This window comes from Amborella trichopoda, chromosome 4 (genome assembly GCF_054954075.1).
Source record: "Amborella trichopoda isolate Santa Cruz 75 chromosome 4, AtrichopodaSantaCruz75HAP2 v2.0, whole genome shotgun sequence".
Classification (NCBI taxonomy): Eukaryota; Viridiplantae; Streptophyta; class Magnoliopsida; order Amborellales; family Amborellaceae; genus Amborella; species Amborella trichopoda.
The window spans coordinates 47,861,566-47,881,534 of NC_142339.1; the positions used below are offsets into that span (position 1 = coordinate 47,861,566).

A 19,969-nucleotide genomic window follows, 5' to 3' on the forward strand; every position below is an offset into this window, starting at 1 on the left:
TACAAAAAGGAAAAAAAAACAAAAAAAGCAAAATCAAGAAAGGTGAGAAGCAGAAGGAGTAGTCCGGGGAAGGTGACACAACGATGCCTCTGACCAAAGCATCCACGCTTCTATTCCTCTCCCTATAAACGTGTACAAATTGAATCTCCCTACCACGAAGGAAAAGTTCTATTCGATCCCTGATATGAACCCTCTACCTAGGGATAGAAGAAGGCATTCTACGCCGCTTAATAACATTCATAGAATCTCCTTCAATGACCACCCGAGTGCAAATGTCTTAAATAACATTCATAGAATCTCCTACAGTAACCACCCTCGAGTACAAGTTTCGTCCAACCTGTTGACCCATGAAAGAGGGCTAGATATATCCTTGGACATTGCTCATATATAAATAATTAAAAATCAATACGGATGTACACATTGCATACATAAATTATTAAAAATCAATAGGGGAACATGAGAGGATTCCAACTCGGTTCATTTTGAGCTACCCTGCTCATTCTACTGCCATTTGTTCCACTTGTTTGATATTCTGTAAAACAGAGAAACAATATTAAATAGAACAAAAATATAAAATTCAAAAGTATAGATATATCTAGCAGTACCAATTATTTAGGTGGACATAGTGAACACCTGCTATACTCATAGACACCAAAACTTATATCAGTATCCACATAACCCTGGTTTTTGCAACCTTCAACAAAGAAAAATACATGTCAAGAAAAAGAAATGATTCCTCCTATATGAAGATAGTTTACATCTCAAAATTGTAGTTGAACCATTAGAGAACTGGAAATCAAACATATCTGCCATAAATCCTGATCCTTATATTCACTTCAAGATATAAGAATTACAATTATCACTCGTGATATAAAATATTGACATACCAAAACATCGGTAATCTATTGATTTTATTTTAAAAAGCCGGGGAAAAAATTGGGTCAAAAAAATACGGATCGCCAAGAAAAAGATAAGTTATAGAATAGTGAATATTTCGGATTTGTTTAAAAAAATGAAGTGAAAAAATCGGATGTGTAAAGATGAAATAATATATGATTTGTAGCTATTATATACATATATTACAACTATTAAACAATAACTTTATAGCTTTACTAGTGTCATTAGAATAATACTTGTAATTTTTGTTGAAACTTTTAGTGAATCCAGCGACAATACTTACTCTGTTGTTACAACAAAAATGTATGTAGATTTATTGGGAGCATAAAATGAAACAACAAAAACAATAGTAAACACAATAACTAATTAGCAAATAACAAGGACTGTAAACCAAGGTATAGAATTATTTTTCAAAGAAATGTTATGTTGTATACGGCGAAATGTAATGTTGTATACGCCGATGAAATAAAAAATAAAATATGAAATTAATCAAACCTGTCTATGCATTAAAAAAAGCAACAAAATGGTCAAGCAAATTTGAATCTTGCACTGATTTCATAGATACCTAAATATTTAATATCATTCAATCTCTCTTGTTCTTTATAAAGACGCTATGGGTTTAAAGCTAAAAAAAAGATTTTTCATTCGGTTACTCTTCTTCTAATCCTACCTATTATGTTAAGATATACAATTGCTTTGATTTTTTTTTTTGGAGAATATATTGCTTGTATTTTTTCGTACACTTTTTTAAGGGAACTCATTGGTGAAATGTTTTATGGAATTTTTTGTTAAATCAAGATTCTTAATTTACTCCCATTGCTAATGTACTACTTATCTCTAAACCAAACTTTAATAATATTAACCTATTGAGGAAATAAAGTTATAGCGAATAATTTTTTTTGAAAAGAGATAAAATACATATTTATATTGGTTCCATTATAAAAACGATATTTGTTGAACATCTTTTGAAAAACTCGGGGTTCTTAAAGAAACTAAGAAAATCAAAGATTTTTTGAAAAAATCATATTTTGAACAAAAACATGCTAACTATGGTATTAGTACTACCACCACGACCACGTACAGCCCTAATATTTGACTTTTATTAGGAAAGGGGCCGAGGGATAGAGAAAGCTTTGTGGCCCATTTGCATATGCTGCAGGAATGTGATGCCCACCAACTCTGTAAAACATTTATGAGGACATAAAATTACTTTCCACCAAAGGGGTTAACAATATTTGTATATTATCATTTCCTCTCCATAAAATCTACCCAATTTGAAACTAGCATGAAATTGGTACTTTTAGAATTGGAATATTTGAAGAGGAGATTGGAGAGCTGAAATAATTGGGCGCCTTTCATAATGAGGCAACCAGTGGGCACTTTTGCGAAAGTCCGAAAGATTTTGTTCTAACGCTAGAGCATACTGCCCATTTACTCCATTAGGTGAACAGCAACACAGGAGTACTTCTAGAACCCCAAATTTTAGGGGTCTGCCCTCTTTAACCTAGTGACTGGCTTAAGAAGAATAAATTTTCAATGTGCAGTTTATATGTGCCTACTACAAATAGGGAAAGTATTCAATGAGACCATTTATTTTTGGTGCTAGGTGGTTGTGTTAATCTTGATCATTGGATGTAAAATTGGATGACTATAAGTTCAAAGTTCAAAATAAAAATTTTTGAAATTTGAGAAACTCAAGCTATCACATTTCTGCATCGGATGATTACAAATAATTGTAACCTCCTCATACCAAAGGTAAATGGTCTCATTGTATAGAGTACCTTAGAACTAACATCGCAAGATTGAATAAAGATCTTATTTTTGGAGGGTAAGATCTAAGTATTGAAGAACCCAAAATCTAAATTGTTTGTTTGAAAATGATCATCAAGTTAGTCTTGAGCGGATTACAAAATTTTAGATTAGAAAAAAATATTCTAAATTGCGTTTCAACGAAGGGAATAAGTGAATATTGTGCTCCTACCATATATTAGTCTATGTGCTTAAAAAAATGATTTGGAAATTTACCAGCCCAATTTATTTGAACTTGACTCTCCTTTGCGGGGGCCACAAAGTTGGCTCTATATGGCATGATAGAACTTGATGTTACACATTGCTCATATTGAACATGCCTGATGGGATGGCCACCATATAAATCTCATTATATAAAACAACATATAGCGTCGACTTGACCAATAATAAAGGTAATAGCTGCGCCACATGGTAATTAAATTGAATAACTGTGATAATCTCAAAACAGATAACTAAAGTCTGATACACATTTTCTGCCTGATTGGTTCCCATATATAAATATCCCTTAAATATCTATAAGCAAAAGAAGACAAAAATAATTTTAAACCTAAAATAAAATAACAAAAAAATAAAAACACCCACACCATCACCTTCCCTTATATTACCCAGCTTTTGACTGGTTTCTCGAGGCCACCGCTCATCTAGGAAAGGAGGACGACACCAAGTCCTCGTTTGATAGGCTTAGGAGGATGTCTGACTAGGAGGTGCGATCATGGGTCCTCGTGGTTAGGGCTGCCACTGGGTTGGGCTGGGCTGAGGCCCGGAAAATCCTAAAACTTCTTTGGCCCGACCCTACCCGGCCCATCTAGAAAAAAAAAGTATTCTTCACATTTTTTTTGTTTGTATTTATTTTTTTATATTTTTATTAGATTCTCGTATTTTTAAAGAACAGACACTAAAAAATTCAAGTGATTTGGATTTATAAATAAACATTAAAAATTAAAATGTAAAATGAAGTCGTAACCATTGGATCAAGTCTAGATTCAATATGAGCCGTTGGCTGACACTATAACAGTTAGCTGGTCAGCTGATAAGAACCATTCCCTATATATATATATATATATATAATATTTTAGTGTAATCTTTTGTTTCTTTAAAGAAAAAAAAATGTGATATTCACAACTTAGAGAATTTGTATGCCGTGTTTGGGTCGCCATAAGGGAATAGTCGTTCCTCTAGAAAGAAATGGACAGTTCATCTTGTGCATAAAATGCAAGTTTTTTTCTCAGAGAGAAGATAATATGGAGAGAAATATTGAATATTGAGAGGTTTCGTTCTTGTAGAGAAGCGGAAGTAGTTGTTTATTGTAGAGAAGCATTTCCCATTGAGATTTTGGATAGTTCTCCTTTTAGTGAGATAAAGTTTCGTTTGCTCTCAAAGTTCTCTACATAGATAGTAGTCTAATTATGATATCTTTTCAGACAGTGGTCTAGTTATGGAACAGAGATGAGAGATTGGTAGTGGTACCGTTGGGAGAGCAGGTTTAAAAGGGTTTATTCAACTTGAGTTTTTGTCGAGGTTTAGAGAGGTAACTCTATGTTTCAAAATCTTTGATGTAACTTTCATTGGTGTAGTGGATTTCAGTTTGTTGTGCCCGTTGATGTAAGCCTTCTGAGGTGAACCACGTAAATATTTGTGTTCTTGATTATGTGTTTCATGTTTTATTTCTCGTATTTTATTTACCAAAAATCAACCCATTGGATTTAGGGCTTTCACGCATAACGTTCTCTCCCCTGGGCCGAACGCTCTCTCTATTCCACCTAGCATCTCTCTATCCCGGGGTTGGTTTCGAGAGAAAGAATGAGTTTTTAGAGTAAGAAAGAGAGATTGGGTTTTTTTAGAGAGAAAAATGAGTTTTAAAGAGAGAAAAAGACTAGATTTTTAGAGAGAGAAAAAAGATTGGATTGGTGGAGAGAGAAAAAGAGATTGGGTTTTTAAGGAGAGAGAATGGCTTTTCGTGACCGAAAGATTGGATTTCTAGAGAGCGAATATTTAGAGAGAAAAAGAGATGTTAGGTTTCTAGATAGTGAGAGAATGAGTTTTAGAGAGACATTGAGTTTTTATAGAGTGATTGGCTTTCTAGGTAGAGAGAATAGATTTTTATAGAGAGCAAGAGAGATTAGGTTTCTAGAGAAAGAATAGATTTTTAGATAGAGAATGGGTTTCTAGAGAAAAAGAGAGATTGAGTTTTTAGAGGGAGAAAATGGTTTTTTAGATAGAGAAAAAGAGATTGAATTTTTAGAGAGAGAAAAGAGGTTTTTAGAGAGAGAAAGGGAGATTGAGCTATTAGAGAGAGAAAGAGAAATTGTATTTCTAGAGAGATAGAGAGAATGGGTTTTTAGAGAGACAAAGGTTGAGTTTCTATTCTTTCTTTTTATTTTGACAAAGTTAAATAGGAATGGAACTTTGACAAAGTTAAATCGGAACGGAACTTGAGAGGTTGTGCTGTGAAAATCCAGCCTCTACCGTCTTGACCCAAGCCCGATTCCTACAAAAAGTTAGTTTCTAGAGAGAAAATGAGACATTGGGTAAAGAATGGGCTTCAAAAGAGAGAGAGATGGTGTTTTTAGAGAGAGAAAGAGAGATTGGGTTTTTAAAGAGGGAATAAGTTTTTAGATAGATTAGGTTTCTATATATATATATATATATATATATATATATATATATATAGAGAGAGAGAGAGAGAGAGAGAGAGAGAGGGTTTTTAGAGAGAAAAAAGATATTGGGTTTCTAAATAGAGATAATAAGTTTTAAAGTTTCTAAAAAATATTTTAACATTTATTTATTTATTTTGGCTTACTACAAATAAGTAAAGTTTGTGTGAGAAATAAAGTCAATCCTTGGGTTGGCTTGTCTTTGTTTCCTCTCATAAAAAATAGGCCAGCCCTGTTCTGTTTTGGGGCTTCTCGGGCCAACCTCATTAGGTGGTAAGTTTTCGAGCCGGCCCCGTAAGGATTGGTTTTAGTGTGGCTGGCCCGGCGCTGGTCTGAAGCATGTAACAGGCATGGATTAGCCCCGAAAACAGCCAGAATCTTGGTCCAAAATAATGGCAGCCTTACAAGGCAGGCCGACTCTTGATTTAAATGTATTGATAATGGGGACTTGCAATAAGCCTCGCTTGTGGGCGCATTGCTAGGAAGGGATCAAGGTAGTTAGTCGGTAAGGATTCATAAAAACACACGGCATGACAAAGATCAAGAAACTAGCTTATTCTCCTCCTCCAACAGAACCTCTCTATTGAAGCGCCTGTGAAAGGTGAGAGGGCTATAAAGAGGTCCCACCCTTTTGGTGAATCTGACTCCAGGTGCCTACTGCTTGATCACCATGGTGCTTCTCCTCCCATTGTTTATTCTACCCCAGCTAAGTTAAATTGGTGAACGTCGAGGAGGGGTGCGCATTGATAGGAGAGAGGAGGGAGGCCTCGAATCTGAGCTTTACGGCGATTTAGGCATTATTGTATCTAAGAGTTTCCATAGACGAATTTTAATGAGAACAACGCCTTGACCCCTAATTCGAGAGTAATGGAATTTGTTGTAGGTCGTGCCTGAGGTGCCGGGCGTGTGACCATTAAAGTCCCGTGTGATCATTAAACTCCTTATGACTGATTGTAATTGAACTTTTGTTATAATGGAACATGAACTTAGTGGTACCGTAGTCCTGTGTGGAAAATACTAAGCAAACAATGTTTGCTGATACTGGACTGAGCTTGACGTGCTAATCCAGTCGGTTGAGAAAAACCCATGTTACCTGGGCATAGAGATTAAACCGATAACGATTATAATGTGTCATCCCTTGATAAGGTCGGAGTTTGCCTGGATGAGTGAGGCGATGGATTGTGTGGTCCTTTTGTATGATGGAGGCCTTCGGAGACAGGGGCCAAAGCTTCATCCGCATACCATCACACAACATGAACATATGATAACCATTTCGGGAATGCTAACCACCTTTTAGGGTGAAGCTTGTACATGTGGAAGAGATTATCCTTACGAATAATAAGGTAGTAGTTATATCAAGTCTAGATGACATTGGTTAGTACGTCTCTAGGGGAGAACCTGAAATCCACATATTGAGATTATGACCCATTGCCCATTGGCTTTACTGACCCACAAATGAGCCCCTGCATAGACTGTGGGTCATGGACAACACTAGGTCGATTTTAGAAAGCACGTATGGGCCGTAGTCCACAGTAGAAGGTAAAGTGCCCCAGTATTTATTTATTTATTCTTAGACTATATGGATATTTTTTCCATCAAAAGTATTTTATTATGTTTCTTTTAATGTTATATGATTTTTAGAATTATTATTTGAATTTTTCTGAATTTTTGGGTATTTTATTTATAAAATTTAGATTTATTAAAACAAAAATATTGATTTTATATTGATTTGATTATTCGAATTGGATTTTATGAATTTCTAAAAATCATAAATATTTTAAGGAAAAATTGCTAAACCCCCCCCCCAACCCAAAGATGGACTTTTTACCCACTTTATACCCCACTCAACTTTTCCTAGCAATCCCCCCCCAAAAAATGATGTTTTCTATCCAATACCCCCAATACAAAAAGTTAAATTTTTTTGACGAAAATACCCTCTTCTCACATAACAAATCATTTTTGGATCCCAATAAAAGGAAACGTTGGACTGCTCAGTCTGGCGTACTTCAAAACGCCGGATTGCCCCTACAAAATGCCAGATCGCCATATCAAAACACCGGACTGCCCCTACAAAATGCCAGATCGCCATATCAAAACACCGGACTGCCCCTTCAAAATGCCGGACCGTAACTTCAAAATATCAGACCTCCCATTCCAGCAAAAAAAAATAATCGTCGGACCGCCACCATGAAACGTCGGACCGCCCATTCCAGCAAAAAAAAATCGTCGAACCGCCTGTTCAAAATGCCGAACCGCCTTCTCCAATGAAAATAATTTGTTATGTGAGGGAAGGCTATTTTCATCCAAAAAAATGAAGTTTTTTGTATAGGGATATTAGCTAGAAAACATCATTTTTGGGGGGGAGTTGCTAGGAAAAGTTGGGTGGGGTATAAAGTGGGTAAAAAGTCCATCTTGGGGGGCGAAAGGGGGGGGGGGGGGGGGGCGTTTAGCAATTTTTCTTAATTTTAAAATGGGCCACCATGACAATATGGTGGGGCCCATGATGTGCCACCTAAGGTGGCACGCCCCACCTTGTGAACTTCCCTTTTTTTTAAATCAAGCTTATTGGTTGAGGGTGAAGAAAGCTTATGTTTTGGAAAGGTTGTGTCTGAAGGAAGTTTTGAAAACAAATAAAGAAAGTGTGATGAGGCTTGTGCATGAAAATAAGAAAGCGCAATATTATTATAGATATTTTTATTTAAATTAATTAATGGGAAAATGGTTTAGAAAATGAGAGATAAATGTTCTAGCACCTTCCGTATGATCTTGATAACCTATCTATGGAACGGATGGCATATATCTCTCACCCTTCAAGTCACTTGAGATCAATAATATATATACAATCTTACTAGAAGAGGCAAACCATGGAAAATTCTAAAAAACCCTAAACCCCTTCAAGCACTATATAAATGGGTGCCCTCTCCCATATCTCCTACACCAAAATCTCTCCTCTCTCTCTCTCGTAAAGAAATAGAAGGGGCACACCCCAGCCATGGTGCTCTCTCTCTCTCTCTCTCTCTCTCTCTCTCTCTCTCTCTCTCTCTCTCTCTCTCTCTCTCTCTCTCTCTCTCTCTCTCGTGTTGAAAAAGAGGCACGCCCCTCCTATTTTGATTATCTCTCTCATCTCTTACATGGTCTAAAGGGTTAAAGATTTAGTAAAGAGATGTTATCTCTCTCAATTAGGTTATTAAGAGGTTAAGCCTTAATTTGATATTCAAAGGATTAGAAGGAGTTAATGTTTCATTGGAGGGTTTAGCCAAATTGTTTTTTCAATATTGAGGTTGAAGGTTGACCATTGATCCCGCTACATTAGAAGGTGGTGACTTGGTGTGGGGTGTCATAAACTCTATTGAAGTAATCTCTGACACTTTCTTTTTTGTGTCTTGTTATATTTACTTCTGATGTCTTTTGTTATTCCCTAGCATAACATAGTGATTTTCATTGGTTAATAAAAGAAAGGTTTTAAAGGTATCAAGTTTTAGATCTTAGATTTATTTTCTTTATTTTTTTTCAATACAATTATATTGTAATGGACTACATGTGAGTGATCTAAGCTGGAAAAAAAAAAGAGAAGAAAAAGGCAAAAAAAGAAAGAATATATACACCGATTAGATTATATAAGTCCAAACTTTCACACCAGTGCCGCAGACAACATTGATGGCGTAAAGACCGGTATTCTAGATAGTGCCAATTTCCTAGTTACTAACATCACCCGTGTCTTTGGCACAACTCTGGTTTATGTGGAGTTTTGAACTATTTTCGCTTCATTTTTTAAATTTTTAGATGCTTCTTTAATTTGTTTTCGACATCAAAAGCCCCCAATTTTTAGGGGTCCTCATCCATGTCACTTACATAATTTTGGTAGATTGTTGCTTGTTGCTTCTTGCTCAGTCTGTGGCCATATGAAGCCTAGACATAGTGAGCAAGAGGGATGCAACTTGACAGGGACCACTTTTAAGAGTTGCCCAATGCTCGCTGCCCCCTAACTTGATAGCGCCAATGGCCCGATGGGAGACTGGAGGGGTATCGGGAGCTAGAATTCTAGGAGAGGCCTTGTATATAAAGGCCAAAGGCTGCCCCTAAGTGCAATATAAGTAACTTGGATCTCAGACCCAATTGCTTAGAAGATCGAGTCGACATAGGTAGGACCAAGGGTTAGGATGGTCTGGTGGTAGGGACAGATTTGCCAGAGAGATATTAGAGTTGGGAGACGGCTAGAAGAATTTTGGAGAAAGAGGTGGCCCAGTGTGTCACCAGCCTTGATGGCCACCAGGCCATTGGCGTGGTATAGGCCGGTGGGACAACACAAGTGTGCTCGATGCTGACACCACCGGTGCTCCCGTAGATAGCACTGGTGGTGGTCCCTAATATTAAGATAAATAGCTCTTATATTGCGATTATCCGTGGGACCCAAAATAAACTAATCCTAAAAATATAGGACAAACCATTCTCTCTTATATATGTGTCCCTTCCACATTACCTTACTTAGCCCGAGAAAAACTGTAACCCATTGGATCCCACAATGGATGTGCTTGAAAACTTCCTTTCACCCTTCACACTCAACCCTTATTGATAAGCATTCCATGTCTAGCAATGGCAATATAACCCATGATGCTAAAATCCTCCCATAAGAGTGATGTAGATCAATATCTGGTTGCTACATAATTTTAATTTTATTTTTGTTAATTTTATTTTTAGAGATGTAGGTGGACTTTTTATTTTTTATTAGGATTAATTGTTAAAAATAGGATTTTTAGGTTAGTTTGATAAAGTCTTTTTATTTTTTAAGAAAATGTGTTTTTTTTTTTTTTGGAAGTATAAGTCATTTATTTTGTGTAAGTACATTTTCTTGTTTCTTTTGCATGATTATTTTTTATTTTAAAAAAAAAAAAAACTTTTGTTTCGTAGGGTATCTTTTTTTTTGTGAGGTTGACTTATCTTTGTTTTTCTTAGTACATTTAAATTGAAATAAATATTGGGAGTTATCTATTGGAGGAGTCCCTTTTTGTTGAGTTATTTTAAGAAGATGAAGCAAGTATGTTTCCTTTCCTTTTAGTAAGTATTAGATTGAGTTGGTAGTCTTCTTTTTTTTTTTTTTTTTATTAAGTTCTTTCTTTATGTTTTGGATAAAGAAGTTCACATGGAGATCCCCATTAGGATTAATGTTGAAGTGGTGGACTTTCTTTTTTGTAAGGAGTTTTAGAAAGCAAGTTGTTTAGTATGTAAAATAGGAACACGTATAATGTATTGGATACTGAATTTTGATAGAATAAAAAAAATGTTATTTTCTAGAGAGAGAGAGAGGGAGCACAACTCTTATTCTTTTCTTCTCCTCTTGTTGATGGTGCATAGTAGAGATCTTGAATCACCACGTCCATGCCTTTTGCAAATCTTTTTTTAGTTTTTTATTTCTCTCTAAAAAGGCGGTCGTTTTGCCAATTATTAGCAGCTCGTAATTTCATCTGAGTTAGTGGTATCAGAGTATTAGTCGATTCCTGTGGATCATGGTGCTCATCGATAGGCATCATGGTTCATGGAAAATCGAGAATGAGCCCATCCAACGAGAATGAGATCTCCAAGAGATTGAGATAGAATACTTGAGAAGGTAAGTGGAAGAACTAACCCAACACTTAACGTAAAACCCGACACATACACACTATGATGAAGGTAGTGAGTCGGAAGCTATTTTCGAGAGCCCATTTTATGCTCACGTTCCGCATCGGGGGACTCGTGGTTGGGAGACTAATCTACTTAAATTTGATGAAAATCTAGTTGAAGGTGAAGAGCAAGTAGGTTTGGATTTGCAATTGAAATCATCATTCATTGAGGTCATGTAAGATCCTATTTTTAATAAAGGTTCTCGATTTGATGAAGAACAAGATGAAATGAGATAAGTTGGCCTTGAGGGAATAAGGATATTTAACTTTCTCATTAATAAAGAGATAGATAAGCAAGAAATCAACCCAAACCCAGAGGAGATCATGGGTATGAAAAAATTTGATGAAGAAAAGAATTAGGGCCTCAAAAGATAATCAATAGGTGAAATTTGTTCGACCATCGAATCTAGTGCTCATCTCAAAGATGTATACGTGGTGTGCTCTATGGTTAAATTTGAGCAATTTCAACAAGTTTTTGTGGTTGAACAGATTCTATTGCATATAACGACCCTTTTCTTGTGGACTAGTCATTATCAATATACAATGGTGTTGGGTGTGTTTTCAGTCACATACAAGGCCCAAATGTATTTTAATATTGATATAATAGCCAAGCTTCATATGAGGCTTAATGAAATAGCTCATGTGATGCAAATATATGATATGATCAAGATCCATCATATAAAAAACTTGACATGCCTAAAGGAATCTTGACTCGTTAGTTAGTTTTTAAAGGTTCTAACTCACGACTAATAATACCAAAAGCTCGTCAGTTGGTGAAGCCATCTCCTTTGAAGACAAGTTCTAGGATATATATATATTACTAAGGCTCTATGTAGGCCTATCCATGTGATATATGGAAGAATAAATACGGCTTAATATTGGTATCTATCGTTGGTTATACACATGTGCTATAATTTATGGCCAATGATAAGAGATCATGAAGATGTTTCTATTTAAGACTGAACTCCGGAATGCATATATTCCTTGGCACATAAATGCCTCTCCACTAGATATTGGATGAGTTCTAGGTGAGACGTGTTGTGACTCTTTAAGACACCTGTCATATGTTGAAAGAATGGGGTTTGACCTATGGGGCTTAAAAGAAAGCTCGTCTTAATATAATAAGGTGAATTCCTAAAATATATATAGTAAGGCCTCATGTACCTTAAGGTACAAGGGTGATATGACTTTAGCGATATTTAGACCTTGCTTAACCCATATATGTAACCACCGTCGGTTCGAATATATCCTAACTGATACCCCGAAGCTCGATGCTTTCGAGACCAAATTGAAACTCTCAAAAAACCATGTCGAAGTGTCGTGACCCTTTTTTTGAAGCTTCGTATTAGTCGGAGGTTGGATTGCTTGTTGACTATGTCTCGTGCATTCCAAACATAACAACATTCAACTACTGATATTGTAATTTCTCTCTTAATGTGTGGAATTTTCCAAGAAACTAAGATCATTGGATCATCGATCTGATCACCCTTAAAATCGGTGTGGAAATGTTCTATACAAGTGAAAAAAGTATATTCAACGAGATCAACAGAAAGGTGAACCAACGAGTGATGAAAAGGAAGGATATGTCCTAGTCTTTCTCATTAGACAGCTTGATTAACCCGCAAGGCTACATATTTAAATTCAAAAGATGTATGGTTGGCCATATCAGATAAACGTGAATTTGAATTCACGTATGGTTAAGGGTTGACCACATAGGATAAGTACAAATTCAAAGTTTACACATGATTAAAATTGGGGTTAAGTGATTTACCCGCGGTTTTAAACTCACGTGAAGCCTTGGATTCAAAATCAAATCCACGAAATCCATTCATCTGAACTAGAAGATCAGCTTACATATTTAAATCCACATAAAAGATAAAGACAAAGTAAAGATCCAAGGTGAAGGTGAAGAAGAGGATAAGCATCATCAAGAAATCCATGGTGGAGATGATATTTGGTGGTTATCGAAGAGAGATTGAAGGTTATCATCTGAAAAGGATTATAAAATCCGGGTGAATACATGAGAATAGGGTTCGCATATTTTTACGGTAGATAAGTACTTTTTGAGAGGACATATCTCCTATGTTGATCAGTACTGAGATAGAGTGAGAGAAGAGAGAGAACTAGAGAAAGAAATTGATTATGTGCTCTGAAATACCTACTTGAGGCCCGTTTTCTGACAGGGACAAGGTCGTAGGATTGGCATCTCTGTCATAGATCAGATATATGGGTTTATATCCCATTTGATGTTATTTCCTTTTATATATTTGTACGTCTTGTTTTGTCAGAAACAAATATATAGGTCTTGAGGCTATAATTAAGGGTAGTTGACCTTATTTGCTTTTTGTCGCATTATTTGGTCAGTGTAAATCATAACAAGGGATTCAACTCCTTGAACTATTCTGTTCCCAGTATATAATATAAAAAACCTGTATTTTTATGATATGGAGTGCACAAGCGAATTTGGCCCCGGATGTGTCGCCCTCTAGTAAAATATTTAATTGGAGTCTCAACATGTTTTAAATTATATTGTCTATTTTAAAACATCAAATACCCCCTTTTTCTCACCGCAATTCATAATTCGGAGCATCCAGATGGTTGTGTTATGATTAATACAATAACCTACAAGTTCCAGGATCATGTTTACAATATTTGAATTAAAGAAAGTTACAAGCCTATTAGAAAATTCATCTTAGCACACTTCAAAACTCAATGATGAGTTTTTTCCAACCATGGGAGAATGATACAGATCAAGATTTGGTTGCTAAAAACTTTTAATTTTATTTTAGTTAATTATATTCGTTGGGACGTTTTTATATTAGGGTTAAGTGTTAAAAACAGGATTTTGAGGTTAGTTTGATAAAGTGTATTTTTTATAGGTCCCTTTTTTTTCTTTCTTTTGCATGAGATTTTTCTTCTTCTTTTTAGGCAATATATTTTTCTTTTGTTGACTTATACTTTTTTTAGTACGTTTAATTTGCAATAAATATTAGGAGTTATCTTTTGGAAGAGTCTGGTTATTTAGTTATTTTAGGAAGATGAAGCAAGTTCATTTCCTTTCCTTTTAGTAAGTATTAGATTGAGTTGGCAGTCTTTATTTGAATAAATTCTTTCCTTATCATTTGGACAAGGAAGTTCCCCTGATATGTAGATCCCTACTAAGATTAATGTTGAAGTGGTTGACTTCCTTTTTGTAGGGAGTTTTGGAAAGCAAGTTATTTAGTGTATAAAAAAAAGAACGCATACAATGCATTGGATGATGAATTTTGCTTGAATTAAAAAAATGTTATTTTGTAGAGAGAAAGAGAAAAAGTGAGCATGGCTCTAGTTCTTCTTTTCTTCCTCTCTTGTTGATGGTGTGCAGTGGAGATCTTGGATCCCCACATCTGTGTTTTTTTCTTGTAGATTTTTTTTCACCTTTTTTTATTTACTAACAACGCAATTACCTTTTTCATAACATGTAAATGCATCATAAACATTATTAATGGACCGTTGCTATGTCAGTCTGTCACTACTGAGTAAAGAACTGATGGTCGATGTGCACAGTGACTAGTGAATCGAATACATTAATTGGCAGACCTAAGAGATTTCATTTACCACATTGTTTGTATGAAACTTTGAATGGTCACATGTGTTGGTGAGCAGGGGGCATTAGTCTTTGGAACCCAATTAATCCACGGATCTCCATTTTTTTGTTATTTTATTCATTATTGCAAGTGGAAGGCTAAAATAAAAACATGGATTGAAATAGCGAGAAGATATAATATGTCTTTTAGCTTGATTAAAGCCACGGTCTTAGATAGAATATAATGATGAAACAAAACTCATGCAACCAATTCCAAATAATTAGAAATTTGGATTTGGCACGAATAATAATGATGATTCAAGATCACATAGCAGATCTAAGGTCATGTGAGCCCCATCCGAGCTTTAAAAGCTTGTGCCACTCCTATTGATAACAAGGAATACAACAATGGCACAAGAAAGGGGTTGCAATCGTAGTGATATCACTCTTCATATCTCAGCTGCATGTTGTGGCTTCTATTATCATGATTCTTTAAAAAACCACTAATCATTTCGACACCTTCAAAAACCACTCACCATTTCAAAAACAAGAGAGAGCCAGTACTGTTGGAAATTGTGACCTTTCAGGATATTTTATTCAAAATATCTAATTATTATGGGCATCAATATATCAGTCAATAATATCATGGTATTGATATAAAAAGAGTCGTACATAAGTCTTTAGTGCCTAATTAATCCGCTAAGTGAGAGCTAATTAAAACTCCCAATGCCTTTTAAAGTGCATAAAGATAAAAGTTAGGCTCCCAAGTCTAAAGTAGAGTTTGAAAGCAGGGAAAAAAAGAGAGGAAGGGAGCTGGTTGGCTCACGTTGAATTATGCAGTATTAATGATAACAACGGGTCAGCGTGGTAAAGTTTCAGTCCAAGAAGACGTCACCCTGTGAAAGAAACTAATAGCATCACCATAGCCATTACTCTAGTTCCAAAGAACGGAGATCCCCCTTTGAAATTTAGCCATGAAAAGCGACCCTATTTAAATCATGCCACTCCTCACAATTTTTCTCCATCATGTCCTCAACCTCGCCATGGACACAAGCACCACCATCTCAGACAATAAAAGCCCTGTTAAAGGCTACATCCTCCTCGCCGTTAATGGCCTCTTTCTCACTCTTGGAGGAGGCTGTGCCCCCCTTGTGTCGCGCATCTACTTCTTACATGGTGGACAACGCAAGTGGTTCACTGCCTGGATCCAAACAGCCGCATGGCCCCTCCTCCTGATCCCTCTTTCTCTCCCTAAATTTTTCAGCAAAAAGCTTCAATCTCAACAGGAAAAATCTCATCTCACCTTCCCCTTGGCCCTCCAAAGCGCGGGAATCGGCCTCCTTATCGGCCTCGACGACTACATGTACGCCTTCGGCCTCTCTTACCTCCCGGTTTCGACCTCGTCTCTCCTTCTCTGCACACAACTAGCATTCACGGCTCTCTTTGCGTTCGTGCTGGTTCGCTACAGGTTCACGGCCTACTCGATCAATGCAGTGGTGTTGCTTACCTTGGGACCAGTGTTGTTAGGGCTCGGGGCTCGGGGCGACAGGCCGGAGGGCGTGAGCGGTGCGAAATATGCATTAGGGTATGTGATGACTGTAGGAACGGCAGCAGTGTTTGGGCTGGTGGTGCCTTTGCTTGAGCTTGTTTACGGAAAGGCCAAGGTGGTGGTCACATACACGTTGGTGCTGGAGATGCAAGTGATCATGTATGTCGTGGCCACCGCCTTTTGCACGGTTGGGATGATCGCCAATAAGGACTTTCAGGTGAGTTTTTTTGGCCCTAAGATTTGATTTTGAATGGAGACTTTACCTACTTATCAACTTGTGGTTTTCCACAGACACCATAAAAAAAAAAAAAGACTAACTCCTTAATCTATCTAAAAATTTGAGAAATGATCCCTGCAACATTTTGAGAAATGATCATGCAAGTTTTAGAAAAATTTATATGTGGCATTTAAAAGTTGAACCATTTAACATTTTATCTGTGAAATTGCATTGCCATGATTATTTTTTAAATTATCCATAAAAGAATAGCATGTCATCATGGCTCATAAATTGTTGGATGGAAAAATCTTAAATATTAACCCATTACTTATAATTTGATATGAAGCAGTGCTCTTTAATGGTACCAAGAACTGCGACGATTTTATTAATTTTATGTTCTTTTTAGAAATTTTGTGTTCCTTTCAACTTTGTTCCTCGAACGCTAGGATTTTATATCTGCACAACTTTTTTTTAAGGTTTATTGAGTTTTTTAAGTAGATTAAGAGATATCTTTTTTTTAAGGTGCTAATAGTAAGAATGAAAATCACAACGTGATGACTAACGAGTGCGAATGTGCTAGTATCATGACCCAATCCCTTTCCCATAAGTCCATAACACTTGTTAGTGCTTATCTATGGTCCGTTGACCGGTAATTATTTGGCCTAGACGAGTTATGATTAATTAACAACTTGCCTAGTTAAAAAATATATAATTTTATTAAAAATATTAATAGCGTTATTTGAAAATATTCATATGATTTTTATATTATTACGACGATTATGAAATTTTTTTAATATATTGTCTTGTTTTTTATTTTTTATTTTCAATTTTTTTCAAAATATTTCCGAAAATTTTCAATAATAGAGCACTGAGTAAATGCTATTTGTCCTTCCCCTAAACCCCACTATTCAAAAGGTGATGTACAGTTAAATGTGTGAACACGCCTACTTTTGCGTGAGGGGTATCTTTTGTCTACTTTTTAAGAGTGGTTTTGTTAATTGTTTAGTTATACGCCAAGCCAAACACTAGCGTCCGCCGTCTGCCACACGGACGACAAATGCGCCGAATAAAGGCACATATTTACAATGTTCCTTTCATCTATTTTTAGAAGACTCCTGTTTTTTTTATCGAAACACCAACATTTAGTTCGTCCACCTCAATTGATTGGGACAAGGCCAAAACGATGATGATGGCAAACATTTGGTCTGCCCTTGAGCAAATCAGAATAGTATGAGCTCTCCCAACGATTCGCAGCAATCTAAATTTGGCACGATCTCGGTGAAGAAGATCATGAAAACAATTTTTTCAAAACTATTTAAAAAATAATGTTTTTCTTCAAGAGAAAATAGAGCAATAACGGGTTGTCCATCTTAGGATACAAAAAATGGTGAAAATTGTTAACTGGAGAGCCATTGCTAAGCCAAAATGGTGCCAGTTATCATCTTGCTTGCGCAATACATTTGCCCAAATATTGCCATCATCATAAAGTTTAGGTGTATAAAATTAGCATATGAATTATTTTACTTACAAATGGTTTACTAAGAGTGATTATTAAATGTGCAAAAGCAATTTGAATGAGATGAAACAATAGGGTAGGACAAAAGTATATCGGCACAATGGGCTTTGCCACAATTAAATGACATAAAATCATGAGGCCCTCAAATGTTGGTAGGCATATGATACCAATAGCATTAATATGTTTTCCTGTGTGTGGGACTTGCGAAATTAAATGGGCAAGTTTTTTTAAATTTCCCCCTCCTGTATGAAACTTACATACTTCCCCTTATCCAACCGTCTATTTTAAATTAACGGCTGAGATGGCCCCTATCGCATTTTTATAGTATTTTATTTTAATATGTTTTCTTACAAAATATTTTGACACCAAAGTTTGGGCATCCACTCCTCTCTCAAACGCATACCTGTAAAAAAATATTTTTATACAAATATCATGACCAAAATGCCTTTGAAAGTTTCAGGGTTATTTTAGTCATTATATTTTATTTAAAATATTTTTTTTAGGTGCAACCCATTGAAATGATGACACATACCGTATATACTTTGTGGAAAAAAATTAAAGATGAAATTCTCTAAGGCATCGGATCTAGATCAAAAGGTCAACGGCTTACTTGATCTAAATTAAACAGCTGGATGGGAAGGGAAGTATATATCTTCTATACAATAGGGAAAATATAGAAATATTTCCCAAATTAAATTTGGGCTGTCGATGTAGTTTTAATGAATCAATGTGAATTGGGGTTTGAGCATGTTATGTTTGCTTTCAGGCTATTCCGATAGAGGCCAGAGAGTTTGGATTGGGAGAGTTTAAATACTATCTGACAGTGGTGGCAAGTGGTGTAATGTGGCAGCTTTTCTTTATAGGAAGTGCTGGTTTCATCTTTTGCACTTCCTCCATGTTTACTGGTGTTTTTGTAGCTCTGCAAATCCCATTGAGCGAGTTATTGGTGGTCATCTTCTTCCATGAAAAGTTTACTGGTGAGAAAGGTATGGCTCTTGTTTTATCAATGTGGGGTTTTGTCTCTTACTTTTATGGGGAGCACCTCAATGCAAGGAAGAAGAAGGGGCCTGATATGGATACAGCGATAAACCAATTGTAATATCTATTTTATATATTATCAGTTTATTGAAGGGATATTCATGCTTGGTGAAATCCAGTAGTTCAGCAGGTTGGAGGTCTTTTTCTCTTAAATTCTACTAGTAAATGAAAGGTAACAACATAACGTAGTATTTTTAAGATTTTTCAGCACCTACATTGACAAGTCTATTTACATGTGCTACATTTCAATTAAAAATAAATGGAAACAAACCATGACATGGATTAAAACTTATTGCCACAAATACAAATACCTTTATTTTGTTTTAAATAAAAAATGTGGTAGTAGTATATAAAGAAAAATAATATGAATAACTAGTGTTTAAATTTTTTTTGATGATAAATCACCGATCTGGAATCACTAATGACCAAGCCGGTTAAATTGTTTTAAGTGGCTATCATGTACTGGTATTATTAGAGGCTTATCGTCGAACCTCCCCAGACTTTGTGGCTACTAAAGCACAAGGTCTAGTGAAAAATAGAATTGAAGCACTTATGATATAAGGTTTGAGGTTTCTTCTAGGGTTTGAACTTACAAAGTAATTAAGGTTCGAGGCATCTAGGGTTTGAGTCCAGAGATTTTGAGATGCTAGGGTTAGGGTTTCGCTATGTAAAGCTCTCTGAATGCGATCCAGAATGGGAGAAAACCTTCCAAACATAACCAACATAATAGTTCCATCAATGCCGCTCATGGGATCATCTATGCAACCCGTCACTAGGCTCATTGCCCGAAGCGATGTGGTCAGCGTCGTTGAACTCTTTCCTGACTCAGCTTAAGCAACGTTCTCAAATAATTGGTAAAAGGCGTCTATTTTGTTACATTAAAAATGTTGATTCACCTGTATGGATCAGTTTTTGTACTTGTTTGGTCAATTCACAATTTTTTTCACACAGTAAATGGGCAATTGGGACCACCGATTCACTGATTTGGCACAGTAAATTGGCAATCGGGATAATATGGCAAGACCAACTACATTATCCATGAGCTATAAGGCCATTTCACCTACCTC

The 19,969-nt window shown here is 36.0% G+C and overlaps 1 protein-coding gene across 1 annotated transcript; it reads left to right on the forward strand.

Annotated features, from left to right (window-relative positions):
- The first annotated feature begins 8,294 nt into the window (after nucleotides 1-8,294).
- On the forward strand, nucleotides 8,295-18,998 carry LOC18431066 (purine permease 1). Its single transcript, XM_088865395.1, has 3 exons — nucleotides 8,295-8,714; nucleotides 15,374-16,348; nucleotides 18,631-18,998. Exons 2-3 carry the CDS (start codon nucleotides 15,581-15,583, stop codon nucleotides 18,961-18,963), a joined length of 1,101 nt encoding a protein of 366 aa, XP_088721521.1. The 5' UTR covers nucleotides 8,295-8,714; nucleotides 15,374-15,580; the 3' UTR covers nucleotides 18,964-18,998.
- Nucleotides 18,999-19,969: the final 971 nt, after the last annotated feature.